Consider the following 15,195-nt stretch of genomic DNA (forward strand, 5'->3'; position numbering starts at 1 on the left):
TACTGATATCTAGACCCTCAATTTTTGATGCAAATGGATTTGCCTTCATTTTATAGGGTAGGCAAATGAAAAATCCCAGAAGCTGAAATAGTGGTAGCAAATATTATATCCTGGTCGAATGCGCGCGCGGCGTGTTTAGGTACATAAATGGTGAAATTTTTACAAACACCTTCTTCAATTTGATCAAATGAAGCCACATCATATATTGTAAAATTTCCTCGATTTTTCTTACTTTAGATTTCACTTTTTCAAGAAATATAAACATAGTTCTGAATACGTATACATATTTAGGGAGAAAAATCGGAACGATTGTTGCAAGGAAACGATCATCAAAGATCACCTTGGGCAGAGACTGAATTATTTGCTACGTTACTGTATATGCTTTGCATCGGCTTTGTTGTGATAGCGAATTGCGTTAGGTACGAGGCGAGACGAAAAAATTTTCCTCTAGCGATGAAATTGTTTCCGGGGTACATGTTTGTGCGAACGTTTTCCTCACGAATTTTTTTTTTTTTTTTGCACCCCACTCAAAAATACTTCTATTCTAAATTTTATATTTTTCTCTCCGCCCACACATGCGCGCAATCTGTATACAAACACGCACCCAAGATACTCCGTGGGGCATGACAGCAACGAGGAAAATAGGTTTTTCCGCAATAAAATGAATTTCCTTTTTTCAAAAGTAGTTATTTATTCCTGTTTCCTAACTCAACGGTAAAGTGCATGTTATTTTTGTTCTTTATCCACGCGCGCCGTACTTCACGCATAAACGCGAGCGCGCGCGCAGTCTGTGTATCGATCCATGGTTTAAGAAAAACACTCGACTTTGCAGGGCAATCGGGAAGACGCTTTTCCGCGATCTAATTAATCCTGTGTTCCTCCTCAAAAAAAGGTCTTGCCTCACTTCTCGACTAAAATGAACAATGCGGGGAGTACACAAGCTATACAGCTTTGAATGATGGATAATTTCCTGCAATTTCCCTTTTGCCGGCACTGAGATTTCCCGGAAAACTGAAACCCTCGATCCGTTGATGAGAGCTCACCCGTGCCTCAATGTAACTTTAAAAGTAAATGAAATTTTTGAGAAAGATACTGGAATTATTCTGCGGAAAAGATTCCCTAGAGGTGATTTCTTTATTTGGAGGATAACATTTTCTCGAAATAATATAGTTTCACTGACAATTTTTGAGTTCCCCTCTGCGAACTCCTTACAAAGAATCTGAGTAGAAATACTCTCACAGTTCAGAGAATTCCCAGTTACAGCATATTTTCCCGGTAGACGTTGACAAACGAGCATAAACAAATGCACAAGTGGATCGCATTTAATAAAAAGGAACTAGCGCGATTACAGTGTTTTCAAAATCGTGCAACTTCTTCTTTTCTTTTAAAAATACCTAATATGCACAGTAGTCTTTACACAATTATTTTTCTTTAAAATTAACAATGTTTTGGAGGGAAGAAAACAAAGATTTGCTATTCTGGAAGGTTTTTTTTAGATACTTATGAAGTGGCAACGTTTTTACAACACTGTAATCACGGTGGTTCCTTTTTGCTAAATACGATCCAAGTTGACATTTTGGAGAGCCGTAGGGAGAGTTTTTTGGATCTTACGTGGAAATTCTCGGTTCCACTCCCGGCAGCACTAAACTTCCCAAAACATTTTTGATCTTTAGCTAGAACGTACCATGCTCCTCCTTTTAAAATCAACGGCAATTCTTTACAAACTAATCGGAATAACTTACAAGAAAGATTCGATTGAAGTTCTTTCTGATTTACATGAAATTTTTTCTCAGAGAAATGTTACAGTTCCCCCGCTGATTTCCAAGATACCCTCCTGGGATAATTTGCACCCTTAGAAATCTTAGCAGACCCATGGAGTCATGTGTTTAGCAGAATGGAACCAAGATAGGGTATTGCCAAAAGTAACTGGGCAATTTAATTTTTTACAAGAGAACGTTAGTGCGAATTTCTTTGAAAATTTGGAGGAAATTGCTTCGCACAATGCAGAAAATTCACGGAACTTTGTACAAAAATCTGCACATCGGTTTTCACGTAAAAAATTAAACTGCACAATTAAATTTAGGAGTCGCTGATGCGGCTTGGTTCTCCACTGAACGCGGTCCATTTAGAAACCAAGGCTATCCTTCACTCAGTAGTTTCCTCGTAAACACAAAATTCGTCAAATTTCAGACACCTGTAAATTCTCCGCTCCCGTTTTCATCCGCGACACTCGACTCCCCCGGAAAACTTCGACGCCTACCCCTCGAAAGTAACACTTTCTTGGACGTATCGTTGTGTTCAGTTCACTCATCAGTAGTTTCCAATTGAACACGAAATTCGTCAAATTTCAGACACCTGCAAATTCTCCATTCCCGTTACCATCCTCGACACTTGACTACCCCGGAAAACTTCGACACCTAACCCTCGAAAATAACACTTTCTTGGACGTTCCGTTGCGTTCAGTTCACTTAGTAGTTTCCAATTGAACACAAAATTCGTCAAATTTCAGACACCTGCAAATTCTCCATTCCTGTTACCATCCTCGGCTTTTGCCCCGGAAAACTCCGACCCCCACCCTTCGGAAAACAACACTTTCTTGGACGTTTCCAATTGAACACGAAATTCGTCAAATTTCAGACACCTGCAAATTCTCCATTCCTGTTACCACCCTCGACTTTTGCCCCCGGAAAACTCCGACCCCCACCCCTCGGAAAACAACACTTTCTTGGACGTTTCCAAGAACACGAAATTCGTCAAATTTCAGACACCTGCAAATTCTCCATTCCTGTTACCACCCTCGACTTTTGCCCCCGGAAAACTCCGACCCCCACCCCTCGGAAAACAACACTTTCTTGGACGTTTCCAATTGAACACGAAATTCGTCAAATTTCAGACACCTGCAAATTCTCCATTCCTGTTACCATCCTCGGCTTTTGCCCCCGGAAAACTCCGACCCCCACCCCTCGGAAAACAACACTTTCTTGGACGTTTCCAATTGAACACGAAATTCGTCAAATTTCAGACACCTGCAAATTCTCCATTCCTGTTACCACCCTCGACTTTTGCCCCCGGAAAACTCCGACCCCCACCCTTCGGAAAACAACACTTTCTTGGACGTTTCCAATTGAACACGAAATTCGTCAAATTTCAGACACCTGCAAATTCTCCATTCCTGTTACCACCCTCGACTTTTGCCCCCGGAAAACTCCGACCCCCACCCCTCGGAAAACAACACTTTCTTGGACGTTTCCAAGAACACGAAATTCGTCAAATTTCAGACACCTGCAAATTCTCCATTCCTGTTACCACCCTCGACTTTTGCCCCCGGAAAACTCCGACCCCCACCCCTCGGAAAACAACACTTTCTTGGACGTTTCCAATTGAACACGAAATTCGTCAAATTTCAGACACCTGCAAATTCTCCATTCCTGTTACCACCCTCGACTTTTGCCCCCGGAAAACTCCGACCCACACCCCTCGGAAAACAACACTTTCTTGGACGTTTCCAATTGAACACAAAATTCGTCAAATTTCAGACACCTGCAAGTTCTCCGTTCCCGCTTCCATCCTCGGCACTTGACTTCCCTGGAAAACTCCGACCCCCACCCGTGGGGAAACAACACTTCCTGGGACGTACCTCCCGATTCCGTCCTCAACACTTGACACCCCCGGAAAACTTCGACACCTACCCCTCGAAAGTAACACTTTCTTCAACGAATCGTTGTGTTCAGTTCACTTGGCAGTTTCCAATTGAACACGAAATTCGTCAAATTTCAGACACCTGCAAGTTCTCCGTTCCCGCTTCCATCCTCGGCACTTGACTCCCCCGGAAAACTCCGACCCCCACCATCACCCCTGGGAAAACAACACTTTCTGGGACGTACCTCACTCTCCCTGCTGAGTCGCCTGAAGAGCTCGTCGGACTCGAACTTGGCCTTCTGGTCGGGGACGACGCGGGGCATTTTGAAGAAGAAGCGCGGCTTGGGCTGCTCGTAGAGCCCGATGGAGTCGAACGGCAACATGCCCGGCAACGCACTCGGATCGTTCACTGAGAGCATCCTGAACCAAACTGACCCGCCCCGGGCCGCGCCAGGCCGCCGCGACACCGCCGAACCGGAGGACCCGCCCCCCGGGGCGGGGCCCGCCGCTCTGCAACGCTCCGCATTGGTCCCAGGGATACCCCTCTCCCGAGGGAGCGACCCCTCGAACTTCGAATTCGACGCCGGACGATTTCAATCCGCGATCCGCTGCTTTTTTACGTTCACCTTTACCCGCTCATAAAACCTTGTTGAAAGGGGCATTAACATTCGGATTCGTGAAATTTACACTAAAGTAGAGCAAAAAATATCTGAAAAAAAAAAAATTGTGGACCCCTCGAACTTCGAATTCGACACCGGACGATTTCAATCCGCGATCCGCTTCTTTTTTACGTTCTTTTTTACCCGCTCATAAATCTTATTAAAAGGAGCAGCAACACTCGGATCCGTGAAATTTACACTGAAGTAGAGCGCACAATTTCTTGAAAAAAAGGAAAAAAAATTGTGGATTTTTTCTTTTTTTAGAAAATAATCATCGCGTTAAATTATTCATACTGGGCAGAATGAATTGCTTAAGGTGCAAATGGACCGCGTTAAGCAAAAAGGAACCAGGCCACATTAGCTATTGCCAAATTTAGCTGAGCACTTTAATTTATTACATGAAAACGGTGAAACGGATTTGTAAAGTACAAAAAGATTGTAAATTACGTAATTTAAAAAGTACGTATAATAAATTATAACATATAAAATGCGTGTTTGGGTATAACCTCTCATTTGATAATAACATGCAAGATGCGTTTTTCCCGGTAGAAAAAAAAAAAATTGTAGTAAGCGCTTGTCTTAGCCGGGATGGCAAAATTCATCGTTTGTAAGACGAAGGAATGTAACTTAAATAGTACAACGCTGCAATTCCTATCCACAATTAGGTTGTAACATTGAAAAGGAAACTTGAAAAGAAATTTCCCTGGAATATTCTGTGGATATTTCTGAATGTATGAGTGAATACAATGTCAAGGAAACAGTGGTTGGTTTTGTTTTTTCTTTTAAAACTGAGAAAACACAGGCAATAAGCAGCTCGACGCAGTTGTCGATACGTTTCCTTCGACTTTGTAGCCATCTACAGGTAGACGTGAGATCACCGATCATTTACAATATTTTTTATTTCTCTTAGGGATGATGTATAAATCACCTCTTGACAGCGAGGAAACCTCATAGAATATTGTCCCTTAAAATTTTGACGCTTGACACTATTTACTGTACGTTCAAATTATTGTTTTGGCATAAGACTTGAGAACTCATATTTACAGAAAAATACCTGTAGAGGTAATTCTCAAATTTTTTCTCATTTATTAGTTCAAGTGATTTGGCTCCAAATTTTTCAGTTTTTAATTTTGCCTATGTTTATGGGAATTTCTTAATTTCGATCGAAGAGTCCTGATAAATTTTAGGCAATACAATTGATAAATGTATGTAGAGTTGAATTTCAATTTAATGTATTCTTTTTGATCCCCCCTTCGGTCTTGTTTTACATTTTATTCAACTTCCTGTTGATGACGTTCCGGACTGTTCAGCCAGGTAGTCGTAGTAGTTGTCGTCATCTGTACCTACAACAACATGACCAACTTTTTACACTGATATCAAGAAAAATGTCACAATCAGAGACAGTATATATTTCAGAGACCCCGCACCTAAAATCTGAGAAATGTCATCAGGTTGGTCAAAAGTTAAGTCCGGAGGTCAACGTTGATGATGATTGGGTCGGGACTCAAAAGCGCAAACCCCAAGTGACGGACGCCAAATGAGGATAAAAAGAGAGTTTTGAGACTCGCCCCACAGCCAAAAATACCTAGATAAAGGAAAACTTAAGGTACGTGATTCGTCATGGATTCTGGCGTGGTCGAACTGGTGTGCGATGTATTGCATCGATTCAGTGAAAATTCTCGGCAGATTGTGAATTTTTGACAATAAACCCTGCGCAGTGGGCATGAGCCTAAAGAGCCATTCTAAACCAAAAAATTTGCAAAATTCCGAAAAATGAAAACAGGATCTGTTTTGAAAGTAAACTTCGCATTCGACACAGCTATCGATTTCTGTATCGCATATGTGTATGCCAGTTCGACCACGCCAAAAACCGTGACGAATCACCTCAAGAAGAAACGTATGCGCCTGAACCAGGATTTTAGGGGAGGAACTTTAGGGCGGCTTCGAGAATTGTTCTCTAAAAATTTCGCACTAAAACGCCAAAATTATTTTTCAGAAGAACGAAATAATCCAAGCAAAGGACGGCTCGTGAATGTAAGTTAAAGAAAACCCTACAAATCTTGTTCAGATACTTAAATGTTTTGCTATTTTATGGGTTGGCAACGTTGAGATATATTTAAACAATCAATGCATTTTTCGGAAAATTGACAATGTTGCGATAAAACTTGTAAGTATAAGTTAACTACATCGGCACAATCGGCGTGGAATTAAGGAGTATCATATGCAACAAACACTGAGCGAATCTCATTTCAACGACTGGATGCAACTATTCGAGCCCCACGAATGTGCGTGTTGCATACGCACGAAAGAGAGGGCGCTTTTAGCTGCAGGCACTTACCGCTTCAATCGGGGCAAGGTGCGGCAGTGGACTGTATTACGAATTTACGGGGATCAAAAATGACAGAGTGCTTTAAAGTCTTCTTTATATCACAAAGATATCTCTTAACCACGAATAAGTGCGCTAAAAATCATGCTCAGCACATTGCTCTATCAAAAACTGAAGCACTAAAGATACTCACATCCTACGAATTTGTGCAACTATGCGTGCTTAGTAAATGTCTTTGTATTGCAAACGAAGAATCATCCCTGTCATTTACAAGTCCCTGGTCATTTCTGCATTCGGATCCTCGCAGTATAACCCGCTGCGCCGTCATGCTGTGGAGGAAAAGTTGAAACGCCTTCACTTTCATGCGTATGCAACACGGACATCCGTGGAGCTCGAATAATTGCATCCATGCGTTAGAATGAAATTCGCAAAGTTCGCTGCATACGATACTAGCTGTGGGTGCTCTGTTCGTTTCTCTCACTCCCCAATTTAACTTTAGCGGTGCTAAAATTCGGCTGGCTTAAAGTTCCTCACATAAAATTCTAGGTAAGGCGTTGTCAATAATTAAGTACATATTTCTTCTCGAGCTTTTCTTCATTTGTATTCTTGGGCTTTGATGAAACAACCGTCACAAATATATCACTAAACTTTCAAGCTATATCGTTTGTCTTGGTTTGGACAGATACTATTTAATAACACGACATTAAAAAATAATATAACATTGCTATCATCTTCCTAAAGTAGATAAAATTGTTCTTGTCTCCTTTCATCAAGCTTCAAGGGCAGTTATTCGTGCAAACGAACCCTCGCTTCAACCACCTCGAAAGGACAACTCTTCATCCGCGTTTATGGGGTTTGCGCTTTTGTTCGGAATTTTACCGATGATTGAAGAGCACTTATTCAGCAATAATTCAAATAAAACACCCATAATGATGATTGATGAATGTCGGGTTGAGCACTCTGAGGTGAACAAATCTTCGCAAATTATTAGGGTAGGATCGTCACACTAATTGCTTAACTCTTTGTTCATCAATCATCATTTGGCGAATCTGAGCGCTGATTTCTGGAAGTAACTCTTACACTTTACATAGAGAGGAAAGCAGTAAGAGGTCTCTGAAATATACTGTCTATGGTTCACAGTAAATTGTGGTTTTTTTAAAGCTATTGATATACAGGTATTTTAAAAAAATAGGTAGAAATAGCATGAAGCGAAAGTTGCTTAAAACAAAGCAACCGATTCCATGAAATTTTATTATTTGTATGTAACTACGAGTAAACTGAGGCACTGAAGTTTCAAAATAATACGCTGGCTAAAAAAATACGAATTTAGGGGATACAAAAGAGAGGAGCATTGAGTATGATTTTTAGAAAATCCCCTTTTTGGAGAATCCAGGCCGAAGAGTAATCAGCCAAGGACTATGCTGTCATGGGAAGGAAAAAAGGTCATATGAACAGTCGGACCAGTGGCGATTCTTGAAACTTGGCAACACCGTTTTTACTCCATTCAAATCTATATAAAACAATCGATTCTTGGTGAAGCAGCTTGCCTTATCAAAAATCTATATTTTCAATGGATTTATATAAAGGATAAACATTTTTGCCAATTTGCAAAATCGCCACTGAGCCAGACTTTGCCCTCTCTTTTTGATACAATATGAATTTTTAATAAAACTTGTGAACTACGCTCAATATTTTGCAGAAAATTTTATTCCCAAGTTTTCCTGGTGCTTCTGAATACAAACATTATTATGAAAAATACTCGTTACTTGTTCCAAAATTTAATATTTTATTCGGAGGAAATTGGAAAGGTTCAACTGCTCATATGTTTTTTTCTTTAGCACAACGGTACATGCACTAACACTGTAATGAAAGCAAGCCATGTGGAGAGGCAAAGAAGTCGACTCTGATAGGAAGGGGCTCACAACTTCATATAGCAATTGGCGATAGTTATTAGGTATACCAGGGCCGGATGTAGGGGGTGGCCACATGGGCCGCGGCCCATGTCAGCAAATTTAGGGGGCGGTAAATTTTGTCATTTCTTTAAATTAAGGTATAAAAAATCGGATTCAGAAAAAAAAAATTACAGACGAGAGAGGGCGACAAAATCTCTCATTTCCTGAGAGTATAGTAATGTATAATTTTGTCGTCATTCGGTGATACATGAGACAGCACCTTCAATAAGTCGAGTTCAGAGAGCAGTCAACGTGCAGAGTTAACATGCAATTTGGCCTGGAGCAGCGCGGCGCAGAGAGCAATGATGACGAGGACTTGAGATGAAAAGGAGAAGCCCCGGCGCGGCGGTCGGCATGTAAAACAGATTAGCGCCTTCAAGAGTGCTTGAATACCTCACGCATTGCGTCAAACACAGTTCGGTCAGCGCGAAACGCATGGCGCCTGCAAGACTACATGAATACTTCACGCATTGCACCAAAGACAGTGTGGTCAGCGCGGCGCGGCGGCGAAAGTTAAAAGTATTAAACCACATTTTTGTTTGTTCTTTCATAATTTATTCGTGCATGTTTTATAAATGGAAGGCCTTGTCCACACAGAGATAGGTTTACGGAACTTGACTTTCGCGGAAAGTTCCGTGAAATTTAGCTAGTAGTGCTGACAGGGCTTTCGCAAAAAATGTGTCCAACACGAGTAAACGCGTCTTCATGCACCCCTCCCCCTCCGGCATGTTCATTTGATGTTTTTTTTTATCGATGTTTCAAAACGAATGAGAAGGGGGCGGTAAAGTACAGGCGGTCCATGAGCGGCAAGTAGGTAAATCCGGCCCTGAGGTATATGAGCATTTTAAAAGATAATTTAAAGGAAAATTTAAAAGATTTTCTGATAAAAATGCATTGAAATCCTTTGCACTCATCAGTGGCTCAGATCAAAAGGGTCGTATCTCATACTTTCGGTTACATCGAGTCATTTACATGAAAACGAGTAGAACTTTTGAAGGTATAAAAAAAATTGGTAATGATATTTTGATCCAACTACTTCAAAGATTTGAATTATACGGCGGTTGGATGCCGCAGAGCGCCAGAGAGCTTTCTGAGAGCTGTTCCTATGTACGTATGAGGCAAGACTCGGCGTTTAAACGTCAACACCAGAGACCAGAGGCTCCTCATTAGCCAACCCTTTACTCACTTGTTCCATTATTTCCGTCACCTCCGTTGCTTCCGCCACTTCCACTGGTTCCCTTCTGCCAGTCCTTCACGCAGTCGTACAACAAAATATACTTCCTCTCCTTCCCCGTGTTGACCTTAGCATAGCATCGTCCCGACTTGACGAAATCTTTGAACTGGAAACAATTCGCTCCGTCGATCTGCGGGCACAACTTAGACTTCCCATTCGCGAAACCGGCCTCCTTCATGAACCGCACCGCATTGCGACAATCGTCCAAGCGTCGGGCGTCCTCGATATCTTTGTAATCATCATCCCAATCGACATGCGCGAAGTAGCGACAAGGGTTCGTCTCCCAGATCGTCGTGTGCCCCACCTTGAGATTCTCGTCCATCTCTTCGTCGGACGGATCAGTTGGCTTCAATTCGGGTTGATCGTAGAAGCCCGCGCCTTCGGGGATCAGTTTCGTCTCGTGTGTGAGGTTATTTTGCTTCTGCCAGTCGCGGACGCAACTGTAGAATAGGACGTACTTAAGACCGTCCGGTGCCTTGACCTTGGCGTAGCACCGGCTGTCTTTCTCCTTCTCGAAGAACTGGAAGCAATCAGCGCCGTCGATCTGCGGACACAGCTTCGACTGGCCGTTCTTGAAGCCGGCGTCGTGTATGGCCTGTGCGTACTTGTGGCAGCCTTGTCGCCGATCGTGGTTTTCGTCGGAGTGCGTGTCTTTACCGTACTCGTGGCAGGGGTTGCTCCACCAGAGTCTGTGTCCGTTGACCTTCATCTCGCGGTTGAGGACATCGTCGGGTGGGTCGTCGGAGCGTTCTTCCGGTTGCCGGTACTTCGGGTCTCCGTCGGGGATTATGTCCGTCGGCTCGTGGGGTACCTCGGGAGTGGCAGGCAGGGTGCTGTTCGCGTTGGCCGTCGGCCATTCCGTCCCGCGGATGTGTTTGGTCTTCATCCAGTCCCGGACGCAGTTGTTCATGAGAACGTAGTGGTGCAGGTTGTCACCGGAGATGACCCGTGCGTAGCAGCGCCCGGACATGAAGTGGTCTTTAACCTGGAACAGGGATAATGGCCGAGTAAGTATCTCAAGAATCTACGAATACCCAGGTACACGCAGAGAAAAAAAGCTCGGTTGCGGGGACTGATCCTCAGATCGTATCGAACACCGAACTTTCGCGGTTCAAACAAAGGAAGTTCTCGGTCACGCGAATTGAATTTCGGCAAGCTGAACCAAAGTCTGGTTCCTGTGATCGAAAATTTACTCGGCCGAAATATTTCGGTTTCAACGTGAACTGAACTTTTCCTTTTTGGACCGTGTACACCCCCCGGGTACATATCGATTTTTAACCTAATGCTTACTGGGTATTTACCCGCGCACTCATTCGGAATGTTTATCAAGATCTAAAAGTCTGTTATTTCACCATTTCATTTATTCCTATTCAACATGGATCTTCCAATAGTCTATTTTTAATTGAAAGTTTTTGCATTTATCAGTGCCATAATATAGAGCAAAGGGAACAATTTGATCTAAACACTGCACAAATAATGAGAATGTAACTGTATTACAGTATCTCTTCATAATTATGCTCTGAAGATGGGTTAATGCCCGAATCGGCGAAAGCAAATGTGATATACTCGTAGTTACATTTTTCTTTTATGTGTCGCAGGCACTTAGCAATTGCCGGCAATATGCAAGGGTTTCACATGTTGTTCCAATAAATCGCAATAATGCGCATCGGCATAATGCAATTTTTAAGGGTTATGGCCTTCAAAAGTATGAGCTCGGCTTGAAGCGCCTTCATTTTTTGTGATACTCTACGCTTTGTCACGATGTTAGTTAAGTTGCCTGTCCGATCTTAACCCGACTAATGTCACGGAGTTCACTGCACGGTCTCCTGAGTGCATATTTCTACCATGTTTTCAAGGATGGAAAAGTGTCTATGGCAACATAATCAGCACTCTAATCTTGCTTATTTATTTTTGATTTATATGACTTTGTATATTTATTCACCACTGGCTTGCAAATTGCCGACGGTTGATAATTGCCTGCGACATATGTACAGTTTTTGGCCAAAAAATTTCCTTCAGTCTATTTTACATAAACCCGAGCACTGGAAAAAAACAATACATTGGATCTAGAGCCCAGACTCTTGAAAACATTGACAAGAAAAAATACTCTTGATTCAATCGGATTTTTGCTTGAATCAAAACGAAATCTGCTTAAATTAAGAGGCTTGGGGCTTGATTTAAGTTAGATTCTGATTGAATCAAGAGTACTTTTTCTTGTCGATGTTTTTAAGAGTATGGACTCTAGTTCCAATGTGTTTTTTTTTTTTTTTTTTCCAGCGAGGGGTGAATTCTTCTAGAAATGGTAATTCTAGGACAAGTCTCTAGAGTATACTGTCTCTATTTACAAGACTGACCTGGAAGCAGTCGGCGCCATCTATCTTGGGGCAGAGGGAGCTGTCGCCGTCCTTGAAGCCGGCTCTTTCGAGATGCTCCTTGGCGTCGTTACAGTGCTTCATCCGCTTTTTGTTCGGGTGCGAATCCGAGCCGGCGTTGTACCATTGGCAAGGGTTGCTCTCCCAGATCTCCACCCCGTTGGCTTCGATCCGCTCGTTGAGCTCGTCCTCGTGCGGGTCCATCACATAGGCCACCGGCTTCCCGTACATCGGATCCCCGTCTGGCTCGAAATCCACCGTCTTCGGGGGTGGCGGTGGCACTGTGGGATCTTTGTCTTCGTCTTCGGATCTGATTTGCAACCTGGTTCCGGGGCCTTGGACTTCCAAGTTCGGGGTTTCTGCGTAGCTTGGTTTTCGCCACTGCATTACGTATTGCCCGGATGACCAGGTTATTAATTTCTGGAAATATTCTGTGGCTCGCTCCCGGTTCGTCTCGAAGGAGAGTCCAATTTGTTGCGATGCGGAAGATTCAGCGCGTATCAGAACCTGTACCAAATGAGGGGTATCGAATTAATGTTGGCTAGAGTACCTTTATAGAGAGAGTTTTCTTTTTTTAAAGGTTTTTATTGATGAATAGGCAATATACATGTCACTACTACTAAAAATATTCTCTAGTATCTATTGACATAGTTTAAAATAATTAGATCAAGTTACAAATTCAGTAAACGTGCAATAGATATATAGTATGTAATACTATAATCATAGTCTTAAGTAAATAATACCAAGAATAAAGTGTACAAAAATAGGAATGTAAATGTAAAAATATAGAGGTTGAATAAAGGTATAGGGAGAGTATGGACAACTCGATACATGTAGCTCTTAGGGCCCAAAAGGGTGACAACGCGAAAAACGGAAATCACTAGAAAAGTGCCGCCGCCGACCTATGCATAAGAACCTATAAAGAAGAATCAATAGGACCGACAGTGCATTCTAAACAAGCGTTATAAAGGATCAAGACATCGAAACGGAGAAAATTAATGAGAAATTAAAGTTTTGGACGTGCTTTTATAATTTTTAATCAGGGTAAATAGTTGAAATGAGAAAATTAGTACCACTGGATAATTCGAGTTCATAGGTTGGCTGCCCTTTTAGGCCCCAAGAGCTACATGACCTGATCAAACCTAACGTCCAAATTTTCGACTACTATGAAGCGCCTTGAAGAGGGAAAATTCCAAATGATCGATTTGTCGCTCGGGTGCGGTTGAGTTAGTTCCGCGATACGGTGACGCCATGTCACGGATACGCGATCTCTAACACGCGAGGGACAATTCCCACCTTATTTGCTTTATTTCCCCTGAATTAATTTCATCCCAGTCAAATTTAACGGCACGAACATACTCGAATTGTTGATCGTTTTAATTTCCAGAGTCTTTAACACGCATGCCTTAGGTACCCGTACCCGTACACGTACACGATGTCAGGTATTCTGGATTGTGCGAGGAATATCTCAAATCAAGGCTGAGTAATTCATCTATACTTGCCAATTTTTGACGCTTCGTACACTGAAAAAAAAAATCTCGGTGTATTTAATAAGAAAAGGGTAAAATTACAAAGAATTCAGGGTTCTATTTGATCCCAGTTTTTTCTTGGTAAAATTACCATTTATGGAATTGGATCTCGGTAAAATTATTGAACTTTCTCGGTAATTTTACTGGACCTTGATAAAAATGCCAATATTTTTTATCGGTAGAATTACCGAGATAAAATGGCAAAATTACCGGGAATTGATTATCAATAAAAGCGGCATTCTTACCTGAAAAAAAGTATAAATACCGGTTTTTAGGTAAGCTTACCAGTCTGTCTTGGTAAAATTACCAATAATTGGTAAAAAAGTGAGATGGTAAAGGTACCAACGGACCGTGGTAAAAACGCTGAGAATTTTTTTCAGTGTACCTCTCACCCTATACGTAGTGATCAAGTGTAACTCACCTAGCACCAGAAACCTGAATTACTGTTCGCTGGACTAAATAGAAAAATAAAATGATAGTACCAACAATCGATTAACTTTCAGTTCGAATGGGGCAATTTCTCATTTTCGACGAGCACAGTTTTCGGTGATGGAGCGTACTTGAACAGAACCTCCAAAACTTTGTATCGATGTCACCAGTAGGAGCTCACCAAGAATAAATTGCGGGAAAAAACAAGCTGGGCTGCTATCAGGATGGCAACGTTAGCTGCGGGGTAACCTCGGAGACGCTTGGTGTGGTTCGCCATTGGGGAGTCATCTCTCACGACTAAATTATTGTTTTAAAAAGCACCCGGCTTCGTATTGCAGCACATTAGCGTGAAAACAAATAGTGGAATGGCTCGTTTTTAATCGCTCGAAGTTTGTGGACTTAGCTGTACTTGATGCCGTTAAGAGGCCTTAACGCCTTGGCTAATGATACGCTGCCGTGCTAAGGAAGAACGCCGTATGAACCTTCAGGCGTTGCCAAATTTCCTTTGATAAATCACGAATTTTAGGGAAAATTTGTAAATATTTTTCCTCCGATTTTTGAGATATTTATGTTCGCAATTTCACCTAAAGTTTCCAAAAATTTCAAGGAAAAATGTTCATAATTTTCCTCAAAAATAAACATTTTATCGAATGAAATTTGGCAACTCTCGAATGTTCATACGGCGTTCTTCCTTAGCACGGAAGTACGGGCAAACGGTGTCATTGATGCGTTGCGTCATACCTTTGCTGCCGTGTTACCGAAGAGAACGACCAAATTTTCAACATCGAGTCCCCCTTAAAACTCGAATAATGTAATTTTAATGAACTTAAAATCTCACATCCTTTAATGATCTTAAATAAGATTTCGTTAAAACACTATAAATTATAACATTTATTTAAAACAATTTCACGAGGGAGCAGTAAGTGCGCAAAAATAGATGTCATTTTGGACGAAACAGCAGTAAGTCCATACTATTTCGCCAAATATCTCTTGCTGTCCAATGTAAATCGCTACTCTTTTCTATCGATTTTTCCTGAAATTTGTTTGTTGCTTAT

General features: G+C 41.9%; 2 protein-coding genes across 3 annotated transcripts in view; both read right to left on the reverse strand.

The window, feature by feature from the left end:
- LOC109033627 (protein big brother) overlaps positions 1-4,100 on the reverse strand; it is a 58,042-nt gene extending 53,942 nt beyond the window's left edge. Inside the window, exon 1 of the mRNA XM_019046328.2 lies at positions 3,885-4,100. Within this exon, the coding sequence (XP_018901873.1) occupies positions 3,885-4,058 (174 nt within the window). The 5' untranslated portion in view covers positions 4,059-4,100. The remainder of the gene's footprint in view (positions 1-3,884) is intronic.
- A 752-nt stretch (positions 4,101-4,852) lies between these two features.
- LOC109033626 (uncharacterized) lies at positions 4,853-14,466 on the reverse strand. 2 transcript variants are annotated; one of them, XM_019046327.2, is made up of 4 exons: positions 14,133-14,314; positions 12,165-12,689; positions 9,763-10,795; positions 4,853-5,641 (listed from the first exon to the last, which is right to left on the reverse strand). In XM_019046327.2, exons 2-4 carry the CDS (start codon positions 12,567-12,569, stop codon positions 5,574-5,576), a joined length of 1,506 nt encoding a protein of 501 aa, XP_018901872.2. In that variant the 5' UTR covers positions 12,570-12,689; positions 14,133-14,314; the 3' UTR covers positions 4,853-5,573. The 2 variants fall into 2 exon arrangements, with proteins under 2 accessions (XP_018901872.2, XP_018901871.2); XM_019046326.2 differs by lacking the exon at positions 14,133-14,314 and adding an exon at positions 14,322-14,466 and having other exon boundaries at positions 4,854-5,641.
- Positions 14,467-15,195: the final 729 nt, after the last annotated feature.

This window comes from Bemisia tabaci, chromosome 4, assembly GCF_918797505.1.
Source record: "Bemisia tabaci chromosome 4, PGI_BMITA_v3".
Classification (NCBI taxonomy): Eukaryota; Metazoa; Arthropoda; class Insecta; order Hemiptera; family Aleyrodidae; genus Bemisia; species Bemisia tabaci.